The sequence below is a fragment of the Agelaius phoeniceus genome, chromosome 9, assembly GCF_051311805.1.
Source record: "Agelaius phoeniceus isolate bAgePho1 chromosome 9, bAgePho1.hap1, whole genome shotgun sequence".
Taxonomy (NCBI): domain Eukaryota; kingdom Metazoa; phylum Chordata; class Aves; order Passeriformes; family Icteridae; genus Agelaius; species Agelaius phoeniceus.
In genome coordinates, this window is record NC_135273.1 from 3,688,069 (window position 1) to 3,703,582 (window position 15,514).

The 15,514-nt window shown below is 43.8% G+C and overlaps 1 protein-coding gene across 1 annotated transcript; it reads left to right on the top strand.

Moving 5' to 3' along the window:
• Nucleotides 1-1,997: 1,997 nt before the first annotated feature.
• Nucleotides 1,998-12,886, top strand: OAT (ornithine aminotransferase). Its single transcript, XM_054637555.2, has 10 exons — nt 1,998-2,153; nt 5,245-5,471; nt 5,926-6,150; nt 6,277-6,372; nt 6,944-7,071; nt 8,351-8,473; nt 9,202-9,330; nt 9,981-10,094; nt 10,872-11,016; nt 12,066-12,886. Exons 2-10 carry the CDS (start codon nt 5,273-5,275, stop codon nt 12,224-12,226), a joined length of 1,320 nt encoding a protein of 439 aa, XP_054493530.2. The 5' UTR covers nt 1,998-2,153; nt 5,245-5,272; the 3' UTR covers nt 12,227-12,886.
• Nucleotides 12,887-15,514: the final 2,628 nt, after the last annotated feature.

Genomic DNA, 15,514 nt, shown 5'->3' on the forward strand with positions numbered 1-15,514 from the left:
GGTTCAGGAATATTTTCAAATTGCTTGCTTTAGTGAGGGGAAGCTATGCAAATTCTCTGTATGTCAACTAGGATATCGTGTTTTCTTTGTGGAAGAAATAAATTGTTTCCCAGCATTGATAAATTTGTCAGGGCAATTTATGGACAAAGAGCAAGAGGCACTAAGAAGTTACCACTGCTAAGACTCAGGGGATTTTTGGTTTGCTTTTTTTTTTGTTTGTTTTGGGGGTTGGTTTTTTGTTGCTCTTCTTAGTGAGGTGGATATGATAAAAAGTGAAATATGGTTTGTTTTCTTCTGTACTCTGCTCTTGTGAGATCCCACCTGGAGTGCTGGAGCAGGCCCAGAGGAGGGCACAGCAGTGATTACAAGGATGGAACACCTATGAGCAAAGGTTGAGAGAATTTGAATTGTTCAGCCTGGAGAAGAGAAGACTCCAACGAGACCTCAGAGCTCCTACCAGTGCCTAAAGGAGCTCTAAAAGAGCTGGAGAAGTTCTTGGCACAAGGGCATGGAGGGACAGGGCACCGGGAACGGCTTCTCACTGCCAGAGGGCAGGGATAGATGGGATATTGGGAAGGAATTGTTCCCTGTGAGGGTGGGCAGCCCCTGGCACAGGGTGCCCAGAGCAGCTGTGGCTGCCCCTGGATCCCTGGAAATGTCCAAGGCCGGGCTGGACAGGGCTTGGAGCAGCCTGAGATAGTGGAAGATATCCCTGCCCATGATAGCAGATGGAACTGGATGAATTTTAAGGCCCTTTCCAACCCAAACCAGTCTATGATTTTTTTTTTTGGTAAAACCAGAATGTATTTATGAAGCAACCTCACAGTTCCCCTTAAACGCCCAGATCTTCTGGTTACAAAATGCTCTCCAGTTGTAATTTAGCCCGGGGAAAGGTCAGGGTTGTGCTGGCTCGCTCCAGCCTGTCCCTGCTCACCTGCTGGTCCCAGCTCAAAGCTCCTGCTCAGAGCACTCCGGGCCCTCCTGGACCTCACTCCCTCCACGTTCCCTCCCTCTCTCCCAAGGCAGCAGAGCCTGAAGTTTGGGGTTCCATCAATGCCCTTCCATGATGAGAAGGGCAGGGCATGGGGACACTGGAGGGACCGTGACAGACTGGGGAGGAAATTGGTGTGTGTAGGCAAAAACACCTGGCACAGGAGCTCCATGAGCAATTCCTTAGCAACCTCTGTGAATCCCTGGCTGTTGTTCCGAATTATTTTCTGTTAGACATATATTAAAAGATTGGGAAAAAGCTCATGTTCATCTCTTGGGAAGAGAAAGGTCAGAGTTGAGCACACACAGAGCACTTGTCATCACATCCCTGGGGAACCTGTAGCCATCAGTGGAGGAACCACCACCATCCCACACACTTCCTATTCCCAGGAATGTTTTCCCAATTCCTCTCCTTTTTTTCCGTCAGCGCTCGCCCTTTTCTACAGTGACTTACTTCCTCGAGGACACAAGTGCGGGAGAGCGGTGACAGCGGCGGGAGGGCGCGGGGACGGAGGAGTTCCGTGTGTGGGCTTCTGGGGCTACAAAGATTGCTCCCAAGGCCAGAGAGGAGACGAGCCGCCAGCCTGAGGGACGGGGATGCCGGTGTGGGGGATGAGGGAACGTAGTGACGGAAGGGGGGACAGGATGAGCCGGTCCGAGGGCCGGGGTGCCGGTGTGAGGGACACGGGAAGGGGGAATGGAGCCCTCGCTCAGAGGGCCGGGGCGCCGGTGTGAGGGACACGGGAAGGCGGTGAGGGAAGGGGGAATGGAGCCCTCGCTCAGAGGGCCGGGGTGCCGGTGTGAGGGACACGGGAAGGCGGTGAAGGAAGGGGGAATGGAGCCCTCGCTCAGAGGGCCGGGGTGCCGGTGTGAGGGCCAAGGCCACCGCCCCTGAGGGCCAGGGATGGGCGGGGCGCTGCCTCGCGCGCGCCCGCCAATGGGGAGCCCCCGCGCCAAGGGGAGGTGCCGCAGCGCGGGGGCGGTGGCTGCCAATCAGTTCCGATAGCCAATCGGTGGGCGCGATTCAGGTGATGTCAGGCGGGAGGGGCGGGGCGAGGAGCGGTGACAGTGGCCCGCGGCCGCATCCGCCTCTTATCCGCGGGCCCCGGCATCGGCAGCACCTCCGGCACCGGCAGCACCTCCGGCACCTCCGGCAGCACCAGGTACGGCCCGTCCGGCCCTCGGGGGCCATTTCTGCCTCTCTCCGGGCCACCGTGCCCCGGTTCTGTCCCGCCGCAGCCGGCCCCGTCGGCAAGGCCCCGGCAGCGCTGTCACTGCGCGGCGAGCGGGGGTGGTGACAGTCCCTCCCCGCCTCTGTGCCTGTGCCAGCCCCGCTCCGCGATGCCACATCCCTGCCTCTGCACTGCCTTTGACCGTGGCCTTGGCGGGGAGATGGTCAGCGAGATCTTGTATTTCACCGCTGGGTTTATTGCTTTTCCTTATTTTTTTTTCCCATTTGTTTTGCTGGAGAAAAGAAGGCTCAGAGGGGACTTTATCCTTTCTATAGCTCCCTAAAAGGGGACTGTAGCAGGCAGGGATCGGGCTCTTCTCCCAGGTGACAAGTGACAGGATGAGAGGAAACGGGCTCAAGCTGTGCCTCAGGAGGTTCAGGTTGGACATCAGGAGGAAATTCTTCCCTGGAAGGCTGATTTGACATTGGAAGGGGCAGCCCATGGAGATTTGGAGTCCCCATCCCTGGACGTGTCCAAGGAAGGGCTGGATGTGGCACTCAGGGCTCTGGGCTGGGGACAAGGTGGGGATCAGGCACAGGTTGGACTCGGTGATCTCAGAGGTCTTTTCCAGCCTCAGTGATTGTGCAGTTCTTGTCTGCCAGCCTAAGTCCTGGAGGTCCTGAGCTGTTCCTGCTGTGGTGCTGGTCTGCACAGGCAGCTTGGCATGTCCACACTGATGTCCCCCTGCCTGTCCCCTTGAGGGTTCACCCCTTTGACTCAGCTGGTAGAGGCTGCAGTGTGGTACCAATTCCTGTCTGCTCTATCAGCCTGAACCTGAGTGTTTTCATGTGTTTGACAACACCCCCCAGTTACCTTAGGGTGTTTTTCAATGTCAGGTTCATACAACCATTCGATTTACCTGTGCAGTCTGCAGGATCCTGTCTGGATAATCTTGCTCAATAGCTGAGCAAAGCTGTTCAAGTGTTTTACAGCTGTGTTTTGAGTGGTTTTCTGTTCTGATGCAAGACCTATTCCAGTTGGTGTAATTTCCTGGTTTCTGATTCCTGTACTGCCTGCTCCAGTGCACGATCATATTTCTCACACTTGGTAATGAGTTTAATTTTATTTCATTTTGTTTGCTTGGGTTTTTCTCCTTATTATGCCCCTCCTCTTTCTTGAAATTTCTGTTCACCTTGTCCTGCTCATCATCAACCCCAAATTTCCCCCCTCCTTTTAACTCCAGATTCATCTGGAATTCTCAGCTTTACTCAGCTCTTCTCCATGTAATCTTCCACACTTGGCTAAAGTGATGTGGCCTCACTAGCACAGTGTGCAGGGCAATTCCCTTCATGGAGGAAAAAGCCCTTTAAAAAAATCTGATGAATATTTTCCAATATGCAAGAAGTAAAGCAAGAACCTCAAACTGGGGATCTGTGATCCTTCATGCAGAGAGGTATCTCTGATACAGGGCAGATAAGAGTTTAACTTCTTTGTACCTTTCATTTCAGGAATGTCTGGAAAATCTCCAAAATCTAGGAGCTTGGGATAGGATTAGGTGCTCTGCCATGGAGGTGTGCCAGGGGCCAGGATGTCACAGACCAATTACAGTTTAGGGGTTGAGCAGGTTGAAATTTTGAGTCATCAAAATTTTTTCTTGCACAGAGAAGTATTTGTCTTTTTTGTTTGCGAAATCCTTGAATAACAATCTTGAAAAGTATTAACACAAAGGGCTAATCTTTAACAGCTGGAGACATGCCCAGAGTTGTGCAGCATTCATCTCTTGCTGGAATGGAGAATGCTGACTCTTCCTCAATGCTTGGATTTTGGTAGATGGAGAAAAGTCTTTTGGCTTTGGTTAGAAGTGAGGAGCAGAAATGTAATACCTGAGGAGCCTGCTGAAAGAAATGCCTCTCTGTTCAAGGCAGCACATTCAGGGTGTGGACTTTTTTCCAAAATAAATTAGGGATAAATCCATGACTTACTACTTCTGTCTTCTGCAAGCAGCCTGAAATAACAGCACCCTTGTGTGAGCCATCCTTGCATCCTGCTGTTGGTATTGAGGGGAGGTTTTCAGTCTGCCTGAGTTAGGTGGTGCAGCAGTGTCCAGGCTGCTCAGCTCTTCACTCTGCTGTGCAGTGTCACAGGGAGCTGCATTTGATAAGCAGAGCACCTGTTGTGATCTGTGATCCTGCTCTGGGGATTAAACCTTTTGCCAGTTTGTCGGTGGGATGTTCTGTGAGACCAGAAACCCGAGCTTTGGGAACTCTTGGCTCTCTGCTGTTCCCTGCTGTGGGAAGAGCTTCCTCAAACAGCTTTTCAAGTGCCAGCTCACATCCTCTTTCTGAGAAGTATCTTTATATTGGCTGAGGAGCAGGCACAGAGAAGAAATCAAAGTGCATTTTCCTCATGAAATCCTACCCTCAGGTTATCCCTAAATGGTGAAAATAAGAGGTTATGTATTCAGGGGAAATTGCTGGGAAAATACAGAGTGCTCTAACAATCATTAATATCTGACATATTCTTACTTTACATCTGTTTTTTGATCATAGAATCCCAGAATGGTTTGGGTTGAAAAGGAACTTAAAGCTCATCCAGTGACATGGGCAGGGACACCTTCCATATCCCCATCCAACCTGGCCATGGACACTTCCAGGGACAGCCAATATTGTGGAAGTTTGTGACATGATTTGTCTGATGAAAATCTAGTAGAAAATGGGCATTTCAATAGAACAAGAAATTTGATGAACTTAACTTTCTTCCTGTAGTTTATATTAGTAAATCAGAATTTAAGGCGCAGTGAAAAAGGAACACTTACAGGAAAAATGATGTAACTACTTCACAGACTTGCTGAGTCACACAGTTTAATTTTCCTTCTGTTTCTGTAAGTGTAGAGAATAGAAAAAATGACTTGTTTGATGTTAATCCCACATTCATTTATACTTCATATAAGCTTTCTTGGCTGAATTGCAAAATAGTTGAGGAACCTGTAATCCTGGCAGTAAAACCACTTCAATCATTCAGACATTTCTTCTGAAGAGTTCTTAGTGCTAATTATTAACTTTCTTTATTTTTTCCCCTCCAGACCTGTATCAGAATCCCTCAAGTCCATCATGCTTTCCAAGCTAACCCGCTGCCAGCACCTTGCTGTTCTCTGCCGAGGTCTTCATTCCTCACTGAGCTCTGCTACCTCAGTTGCTCCCAAAAAAACCATTCCAAGGCCTCTCTCCTCGGATTTCATCTTCGAACGTGAGGCCAAATATGGTGCTCACAACTACCACCCACTGCCTGTTGCTCTGGAAAGAGGAAAAGGTATTTTATTTAGGTTTTTCCTGGAGGTTGTAGGTGTTGTGGGTCTGTGGAGGTGAATGAGAACATGGCAGAATGATTTTGACCTGATTGATTTCTGAATCTTCGTTGGGTTTTTTTTGGGTGGGATCAAATTGTTGATTAGAGAGCTGGATCATTATGCATTAGGGCACCTGAAAAAATTGTGGTGTCTCTAAAATGTTTTAAAGTGTTGATAATTTCCAAAATCACTCAGCAAGAAAATTTTTAGGCCACCTAATTTCTTCTGTTACCTTGTATGGGGAGGTTTAATGTGAGCAGGAGAAGGTGTGTTGAAACCCTATCTAAGCCCTTGTGGGCTGTTCATATATTATCACTTAGTTTAAATTTACTCTGGTCTTTAATTATGTATGAGGAGCCTTTTTTGGTCTTGTGTCTTTTTTTATTTTGTGTGCTGACCACAGGTTTGTTTTCCCAGGTGTTTACGTGTGGGATGTTGAAGGTAGGAAGTATTTTGATTTTCTGAGTGCTTACAGTGCAGTCAACCAAGGCCACTGTCACCCAAAGATTGTGGATGCTCTGAAATCCCAGTCTGAAAAACTGACCCTGACATCCAGAGCATTCTACAATGACGTCCTTGGGGAATATGAGGAGCTGGTCACCAAAATGTTCAATTACAACAAAGTTCTTCCAATGAACACAGGTAAAGAAATATTTTGTTTCCATTTCAGTCCTTGTCTCTGAGATTCACTGGCTGTGTAACATTTTCTGCTGCACTGATGGCCTGTTTCATGTGCAAGAGTGATAACGGTGCTGCTTTATGCTTTAGGAGTGGAAGCTGGAGAAACTGCCTGCAAACTGGCTCGGAAATGGGCCTACACTGTGAAAGGAATTCCAAAATACAAAGCTAAAATCATTTTTGCAGGTATGTTAAGTGTGTGTTATGAGTTGAGGACTTGAGGATCTGGACACTGGGTTACTGGGAGGCAGCCTGAAGTCACAGGGAAAGAAAGAACATCCAGTCCTCCATGCTCTTTTAATCACTTACAGTGCAGGACTTTTTATTCCTGAGTTGTTGTTCCTGCATAACTTTTTTGTGGATTAACTCCTCAGATTGGTGCCACACTTCTCACAGATTGCTCAAGAGGTTAAGCTGCCCTCTTGGCTTCACCTACCAGGGCTTTTGTCCTGTATTTTCCAGGTCTTCTAGAAATTGGCATTATCAGAGTTATTTTCAATTTTCCAGACTACTAACAAAACTTAAGGAAATTATTTTGTATAGTTGTCAGGTCTTAGAGTATAATTTTCTTTTGGTTTTTGATATAGCAACAGAGTGTATTTATGCCATCAATGCAAAATGCTAACCATTAGGAGGGGGATCTTAATATCTTGTTAGATAACCCTTAAAATGCATCACCAAGGGGAAAGTGTGATGTCCTTTAAAGTGTTCTGGCTCTTGGTCAGTTTTGTACCAATTTCCCCCTTTTTTTTTCCAGCTGGCAACTTCTGGGGCAGGACAATGTCTGCCATCTCCAGTTCTACTGACCCATCCAGCTATGATGGCTTTGGGCCCTTCATGCCAGGATTTGAACTGATCCCATACAATGACCTCCCTGCTCTTGAGGTATTTGACAGTTTTTTGTTCTTTTATATGGAATCATTTTACAATGTCTCTCTGGTAAATAGCAAGGAAAATCAGAAGTTTATACTTTGAAACATGTGCTTTGACATTATGATATCTGTAAATAGATATATATAAGGAATGTGTCTATTATAATTATGGATAGGAAATATGGGTAAATTCTACTTTGGTTTTGATTTTCAGTTATGCTTTATGATGTGAAAGAAAAACAGCATAATCTATTTAATTTCCCACCCACCTGGTCTAGTGGAAATGTCCCATGGCAAGAAGTGGGATGGGATGAGCTTTAAGGTCCCTTCCCACCCAAACCATCCTGTGATTCTATGACTAGAATTCACTGCAGTTGCAAATATTCATTTCCAGTTTCACAGTGTCCTTAAAACCATGCCAGGCTGCTGTTTCACTTTCACAAGCTCCTGAAATGCCAGTGATTCCCAGTATTTGCCTGTGTTTTCTGAGGTTAATCCTGTCAAGCAGCTGGGGAGGGGTGACCTTGATTAGGTACCATTTCTGTGAGTAAAAACCTCAGTACCTGTTGGGGCTGCTTCATACAAGTGAGTGGGCTTTGGAGATTGAGGGATTATAGAACAGAGCAGCTTTTCTCCTTGGACTTGGCTTAGGGGACACAAAGGTCTCTCTGTGGGCTACAGCTGCAGTGTGGAAAGGCTTGTTCAGGTCTAAACCTACAGCAGGCTGCCCATGGTGAAAGGTCTGCAAGTGTTTAATGCCTTTATTAGAGCTGAATTCATTCTGCTCATGGGGCAAAGCTGAGAAAAGCTGCAGTAAATTCAAGCTAGGAATCATTAGATCTCTTGTGCCTCGTGGACTTCTAAACCTTTTTGAACTTGATAGTGGATAATGTACCTGTGGACTTTGCTTTAAGGTAAAATTGTCTGGAGGGGCTCAATTCTTTTTTTTGTTTAAGGGAAGAGTTGAGCAATTGTTTGTATTGTATGGGGTAATATGAACCTGAGGGTATTTCTGAGGTGATTTATGACCTGATAAACTGCTTGTCTGGGTTTGCAGTTTGCAAGGCTTGTACTTCCCAAGCCAGCAGAGCAGCTGATTTCACACTTCCAACAGTGACACAGCATTGGAACTGAAGAGGCACTCAGAGAGAGCTGTCTGAGCAATGCTGTTCTCATCCTTGGAGGAAGAACACCAGGGCTGGAATCAGCTTCTGCTACATGTATTTTCTCTATTTGACCTGAGTAAAAGCTTTTTCTTTTTGTCTCTCCTCTCCCTGTGCCCAATGTTGCAGCGGGCCCTCCAAGACCCCAACGTGGCAGCTTTCATGGTGGAGCCAATTCAAGGGGAAGCAGGTGTGATTGTTCCTGACAAAGGCTATCTCACAGGAGTGAGGGACCTCTGCACAAAACACAATGTGAGAATTCACTGTAGCATTAAACATGCAACACTTAACACTATATGCTGTGTTTACTGGTGTAATTTGTAAGGTCACCCTTCTATGCAAGGTGTACAACTTTGTATGCAATTCAGTATTTCCCTTTTCTTTCAGTGGAATAATGCAGGGATACCTCTTGTGTTTCCTGGCAATATCTCACTAAAGAGTACTTCTTAGCAGTGCACATTTTTCACTATTTCTTACTATTGTTACTGATTTAAGTTTCTAGTTAATATTCTTCAACTGGATTTATTTTAGATTAATTTAACTTCTGATTTCTTTTCCACAATATAAGTTTCCAATTACCATGGCTATCCAAGACCTTGGTTGCTGATGTGCATAACTGCTACCAAGAATCAGTAACAATATAATATACAATATAATTATCAGTATAATTATCAATTACAATAATCAGTAACAATATAATAACCCAATAATGGGTCACAGAATGAAACACTGAGGAGAATGGTTATCAGTGATCTCTGATTTAAAAATCAGTGGTCTCTCTGTTCCAGTAGAATTCAGATTCCTAATTTGTAAGTGCTACTCATAATTATTTTCATATTTTCAAAGAAAGACATTGACATATTATTAATAAAGTTGTCTTCATTATTGCTGTGATACCTCAAAAAATTGTATTAGAATTGGGTTAGGAATGACAGTGAAAGTAATTCCCTGTTCTGTTTGGATTTTTCTTCTCTTTAAAGGTTCTGTTTATTGCTGATGAAATACAGACTGGTTTAGCCAGAACAGGGAAAATGCTGGCTGTTGACCATGAAAATGTGAGACCTGATATAATTCTTCTTGGAAAGGCCCTTTCTGGTGGCTTATACCCTGTGAGTACTAAAGAAATACCAATAATTTAAAGTAACATAAAATTCCCCAAACATTTGTTGAATAATCTTTTTTTTCTTAGTCATCAACACTGAAAATCTGCCAGTTGGAAGAACAATAAATGTGATGTTTGTTGTACTTGGAAATTGTTGTTTGCAAGACTAACTATGATTTATGACCAGACAGTCCAGCTTGAGAGAGACATAATAAAATAATGGAATACCAAATACTACCTTTATAGCTGAACAACTGGCATTATTTCATTTGTCTGGCATGCCTGCATGGCTGATTTTATCCTCTTGGAGTGACTTAAATTCCTGCTGATTAGGCTGGAAATTACAATGCCTTGAACTATTTTGGCCAACTGACAGGATTTCTGAGTTGTTAAACCAAGTATTGAAGCTTAAACTCTTGAAATAATATTCAGTTTGGAGAAATTCCCCTCACTGGGATTGAAAGTTGTGTTACCACTATAGCTAAGTGTATTTAAGGGATTAATTATGGGATTGTCAGATCTGCTGTTCTGCTGGGAATGTAAATGTAATTTATCAGCAGAGGCTGAAAACTTCCTGAGCTCTGAGGGAAGGTTTGCTTTAGATATATTAAAGTTTCCTGTTGCAAGTATGTGAATTTGCTGTCCTTGCCATTTTAGGTCTCAGCAGTGCTGTGTGATGATGAAGTCATGCTGACCATTAAACCTGGTGAACATGGATCCACATATGGAGGAAATCCATTAGCCTGCCGTGTGGCCATGGCAGCACTGGAGGTTTGTGTGTGGGGCTGGAGGTCTGGAATCCAAATTAAAAAGGGTCTTATGATCTTTGCTTAAAATAAATGGTATTATTTTTCATGCTGCGAGTAGAAATCTAGCTTTAAATAAGTTTGGAAAATTGGTAGTGGTTATCTGTAGATCATAAAACAAATTCTAAATTTTTTATTGGAAATGTGGCCCACTTCCTGTGTTCTTATGATCTTAATGTCTTAAATGTCAAAATAAAATTCATCTAGAGGAAGTTTCAAGGCAATTATGTAAATTTGGCCAAATACCCTCATTAATTTCATGAAGGCATTTTGAAATTGGCTTATTTTACTATATCAGCAGAAGCTGCTGCTCTGTGAGCTTGAGAACAGGTATGGATCTCAAATAAAAACTGCAATGTCTTGTCCAGAAGCTGCAATTCCATTATTTTGTGGTTGCTTAATTGACTACATTGATGCAGGTCACACAGAAAACCTCATCACTACCCAGTCCTCAGACTTGGAGAGATTCAGAGCCTTCAGAGGTTTGCTGTTTACTTGCAAATAACAGCAAACAAAGAGCAGTTTATTTAAAATAAAATTTGAAAGACATTATTGTTTCTTGTAGACACGAATGAGTAAAGGCTCAATACCAACCTGCTGGGGCTTGCAGCCTGTGCAGGGACACTGTGGCTGCAACAGCTTTTGTGAATCAGCAGGTCCAGTGTCATCACCCATCCTTCCCCATGGTAAACAAAACAAATGCAGTGCCCTTCAGCTGATTGTAGATCTGACTTCTCTTTAGGTAATTGAAGAAGAAAATCTGGCAAAAAATGCAGAAATAATGGGTAATCTGCTAAGAAGTGAGCTCATGAAGACTCCATCTAATATTGTGACTGCTGTAAGAGGAAAAGGGCTCTTAAATGCAATTGTAATTCGGGAAACCAAAGGTAAGGAAATAAAACCAACTGCACAAACACAGCATGGAGAAGTATTTTTCAACTTAGATTGTAGGTAGGGGATGGCATGTAGACATGATGTTTGTGTTCAGAACATGGCTGTAGTACTGCAGTACCACTGAAAATTAATTTAAGTTACTGTGTGCTGTTAAAAATAGGGTTTTTTAATTAAGAAAGCTTAAATTGTAGCTGGGGGATGGCATGGAGACATGATGTTTGTGTTTAGAATGTGACTATAGTACTGTAGTACCACTGAGAATTGATTTAAGTTACTGTGTGCTGTTAAAAATAGAGTTTTTTAATTAAGAAAGGCTGAACAATTATTTTTAAATTATTTGAACTCTTCTGATTTGATAATGTTCAAACCTGATGGTGAATCTGCCTCCCAACAAATACCTTTATCTCTCCTCTTTGGGAAAAATCTGTCTACAGCTGGTACACCAGTTCCTGCCAGATTATGGGAGCATGGGCTGGGATGAGTTGTTTTCAGAAGAGTTAGAAGAGTACAATGAATACAGGAGGATATAAAGGAGAAAAAAAATAATGATGGAGAACAAGATTCTAGGGAGAAATTATAGCACACTAATATTGAATTATATCAGAAATCTGAATATCAAAGTGCTTGATCAAGGGTGGTGTCATTTTCCACAATGATGCGCTAAAATCCAGGTTACATAAACATAACCTTATCTGAAGTCCTGTCCACACGTTCCCTTACCTCCTCCTCACATGCTTCCCCTTTTAAAATTCATTTTAAAGTCTGACTGAGTGCCAGACAAGCAGCGAGCTGTGAAGGAGCAGAACTGTGTGTGCTGAGGCAAAGGACGTGTCTGGAGCAGTGTCACTGTGTGCAGATTCCAGAGAGTGACACCCGCACCGTCCCTCTGCCCGCTGGCACACAGCGCCAGGTGCTGCAGGTGTGACACCTCCTGTGCTGTGCTGGGAACGTCCTCAAGGTCCTCCTGATGTTCTCCTGCTGATGTTCTCCTGCTGATGTTCTCCTGCTGATGTTGTCCCTCTCTCTCTCCCTGCCGTTGCAGACTATGATGCCTGGAAGGTGTGTCTGCGGCTCCGCGACAATGGGCTGCTGGCCAAGCCCACGCACGGCGACATCATCCGCCTGGCCCCGCCCCTCGTCATCAAGGAGGATGAGATCAGAGAGTCCATCGAAATCATCCACAAAACCATCCTGTCCTTCTGAAAGCATGGTTCTTACAGCCTGGCTGCTGACTGGTCCAAGAGGGTGTGTTGAAATGTGTGTGATGAAGGCCTGCTCTTGAAGCAAGCATCTCTCATTCCTTTTATCTAAGAGGACTTGACTATTAAAACATAGCTGTATCTTTAAATTATAATGGCTCTGTAGAAAATACAGAATGATTTTAAAGAATTTCCAGTCTTGAAACACTTGGAAATAAAGTTCTGTATGTACTGAACAACTAAGTTGGAATATTTGAGGAGATACCTATAGAAATCTGCTTAATTGTTATAAGTCTTGCCCAAAGTTTAAAGTGTGATTTATATATATATATATTTTAGGTTGCCTTGCACTCTCATATCACTCTCCAAAACATGGCATTTGGCAATTTTTGCCTCTCAGCAAGATGTCTGTAGGATGGAAGCACTTATCATTGTGGGTGAATTTTTGTTTTTCATGTGCAGCTTGGAAAAAATGTCTAATGCTGAAGGTTTGACAAACTGGGTGTTATGCTGGTGGACTTGAGAAGCATCGAGCTGTGTTCTGTGTGTACAATATTTTGATTGTATGACAAGAGATGCTGTTTTCAAGCCTGGCCTCAGTGTTTGGCTTTGCAATTTTGTAAAATAAATCTGAACATTTAGATCTGTTTTTACTATTACGAAACTTTCTGTCATCTGGATGTTTGTATTAAAACACATTTTGCATTAAAAAAAAAATACGTGACATGCAATGAAAATACTCTGAGTCTTCAGAAAGAGCAAACCTCATAGAAATTTGGAGAAATTTAAATTCTTCTTAGCTGGTCACGCCCCCGGCCCCGCCTACACCCCGAACGCTCCAGAAGCCCCAGGGATCCGGCGCGGTGAATTTCTCGTGTGTTCCAATAGGATTGATTTCTGCAGGGCTTCCCCGTCTCCTTTGTGGGCACTGGGTTGTGGCAGAGTGGTTTTCCATGTTAGGAATAAGATAAAAAATTCAGGGAGGTGTTGCCGAGGAAGTTTGATGTTTTTGAACGCTGGGCTTATGGGCAAGGAGGGAAATACCTGAGAGAAACCACGGCGTAAACAGCACTTGCTGGAGACCTTTCAAAGCCCCAACAGGTAAAGCTCCAAAATTCTTGGCAGCACAAAAGTTGACTTTTTTTAGAGTTACAAGGCTGGCAAGGATGAAGGACATGCTCAAGTTTGTTCCTGCCCCAGCTCTGCCACTGTTTGCCTAATTGCCAGAAGGCGCTGTAGGGCAGAAGGTTCCAGTCTGTGTGTTGGTGCTTCCCTGTCCCCACTGTCAGCAATGTGTGTGCCACACTGCCATTGTGCCCCTCAGGCCACAGAGCATCAGATTTTCCTTCTGTGCAACAGCCATCCACATACCTAAAGTTTGTGTTTGTTCTTGTTTCAGTTCTTACCCCTTTTCTCTCTTTTTTTTTCCTCCAGAGGTGCCGTTTTCTAGAGCCCTTGATGTTCTGTAATTCCCTGCTCCCCCACTGCAATCAAGTTCTCATGGTTTGGGTGCTGTCCTGTAGCTCATGCCCACATTGTGGAGGATTTTTTTTTTTGTTGAAACTGTTTTGAAGCACAGCTTTGAAGCTGTTCCCCCTCGTTTATTTTATTTGTGTAATAAACAAGAATTGTATGTAAAGCTCTGTGACTTGCTTTACTCATTTGTACTCTCTGAGAATATTTCTCTGTCTGCTGATGATCAATTTGAGCTCAACCCACTTTCTGGTTGCAGTTTTAATAGGCTGAGACTTTTCAGAAGTTGAGAATTTTTTCTTTTTCTCCAGCATGCCATTGTTGAATCTCTGAGCTCTTAATTTGTTTTTTAGTTGCTTCATGAGTCCAATTTTTTTGCAAGCTTATGAAAATTCCCAAGACAAGTCATCCTAAATTGCCCTTATTTAATGATGGGGTAATTGAGTTTTCTCTTTTAACCTGAAAGCTCTTTGGCTCTCTTAAGTAATCAAGGTCCAGGGTGTGTGTCTGGAACCAGAGCTAGAGCAGACAGAGGGTTTTGATGGTTTGGTTTATTACAGTTCAATGCCAGAACAAGTACACAATTACATGTATTTCTTCAGAAGTGAAGACATACAGGACGTGTCTTTCAAGAAACTAAGCCTGTCACCAGCTAACCTCCACTTCAGAAACAATAAAAACCATGTTGGCAGAAGTTTGTGAGCTAGGAGGTGGAGCTGGAGGGTCAAAGGGAATGTCAAAGCTCCTTTTTCTGTGCAAAGTGATAAAATGATAGGCTATCAGAAAGCTTTTGGAATGATGTGTCTGTTTTGGGGGTTTGCTTTATTATGGAAAGTGGTTTTTGTGCCTTCTGGCAATCCTAAACTGGGATTTGGCCAGTTGTCAGTGGCACCGCCTGAACCTCTCAAACTCAAATTCTGCTGCTTGCATAACTAATGTGTTTGTAAAACCTGCCTGTGCTTTTGTTGTCTGGGATCTTAATTAGCCTTAGAAAATTTCTTCAGGGCTTTTATTCCCAAAAAAATGCAGACAACCAAAGTGCCTTTACCCGCTGAGTGCCAGAAATCAGTGCTCTGGGGTTTGTACTTGTTCCGCTGATTGCTCAAGTGGAGGTAGCTCAGCCAAAGGCTGCTGTTGAGCAAATTTTAACTTGAAGGAGGCAAAACTGAAAATAATTTACAAATTAGTGTAATACACACACTGGAATGTGCAGAGAAAACGTATGTTTCATGAAATGAGTTTGGGTTTTGCATCATAATTGTAGGCGGTGAAAAACTGAGAAATGCAGTCTCAGAGAATTCCCTTTCTGAACCTTTCTACTGTATTTTTTTTTAAGTTTGCATTACGTAGAGATGCAAGTATGGAAATGGCATTACTTTTTTTCTGCTGTAACTGAAATTTATTTTTAAAATGGCACTTGAAAGAGCTCTGTATTGCCTATCCAGAGGGCTTAGTTTTCTTTAGCAAGAGCTGTACAGCAATAAAACTTTATAAAGGCACAAATATGTATCTGCAAAATGTTGCTATAAGAATTTGGCTGAAAAGGCCTAATCTGTCTCCATCATATCACTTGCACATATTTTTGAGAAGTAGCTTGTGATGTTTCTTTAAATCAGGTATATGAAATGCTTTTCTAAATGAATAGTGACCCTGCCTTCAGTGCTGGGCAAACACACGAGGTAATCCAAGCACCTCAGAGCCAAACCAGCATTCCTGAGACACCCAGGGCAGCCCTTGGCTTCACTGGGGGCTTTGTTTGTGGAAATAATGCTCAATTGTGCTGGCACCTGTGCACTTTGGCAAGGGAAAAGCGTGTGGG

What these genes read in the sequence shown, in the direction of transcription:
- OAT (XM_054637555.2), top strand. Translation starts at nt 5,273, where the DNA reads ATGCTTTCCAAGCTAACCCGCTGCCAGCACCTTGCTGTTCTCTGCCGA. An exon ending in TTTCTGGTGGCTTATACCCT is followed by an intron (nt 9,331 to 9,980) that starts GTGAGTACTAAA and finishes TTGCCATTTTAG; the next exon opens with GTCTCAGCAGTGCTGTGTGA. An exon ending in TGTAATTCGGGAAACCAAAG is followed by an intron (nt 11,017 to 12,065) that starts GTAAGGAAATAA and finishes CTGCCGTTGCAG; the next exon opens with ACTATGATGCCTGGAAGGTG.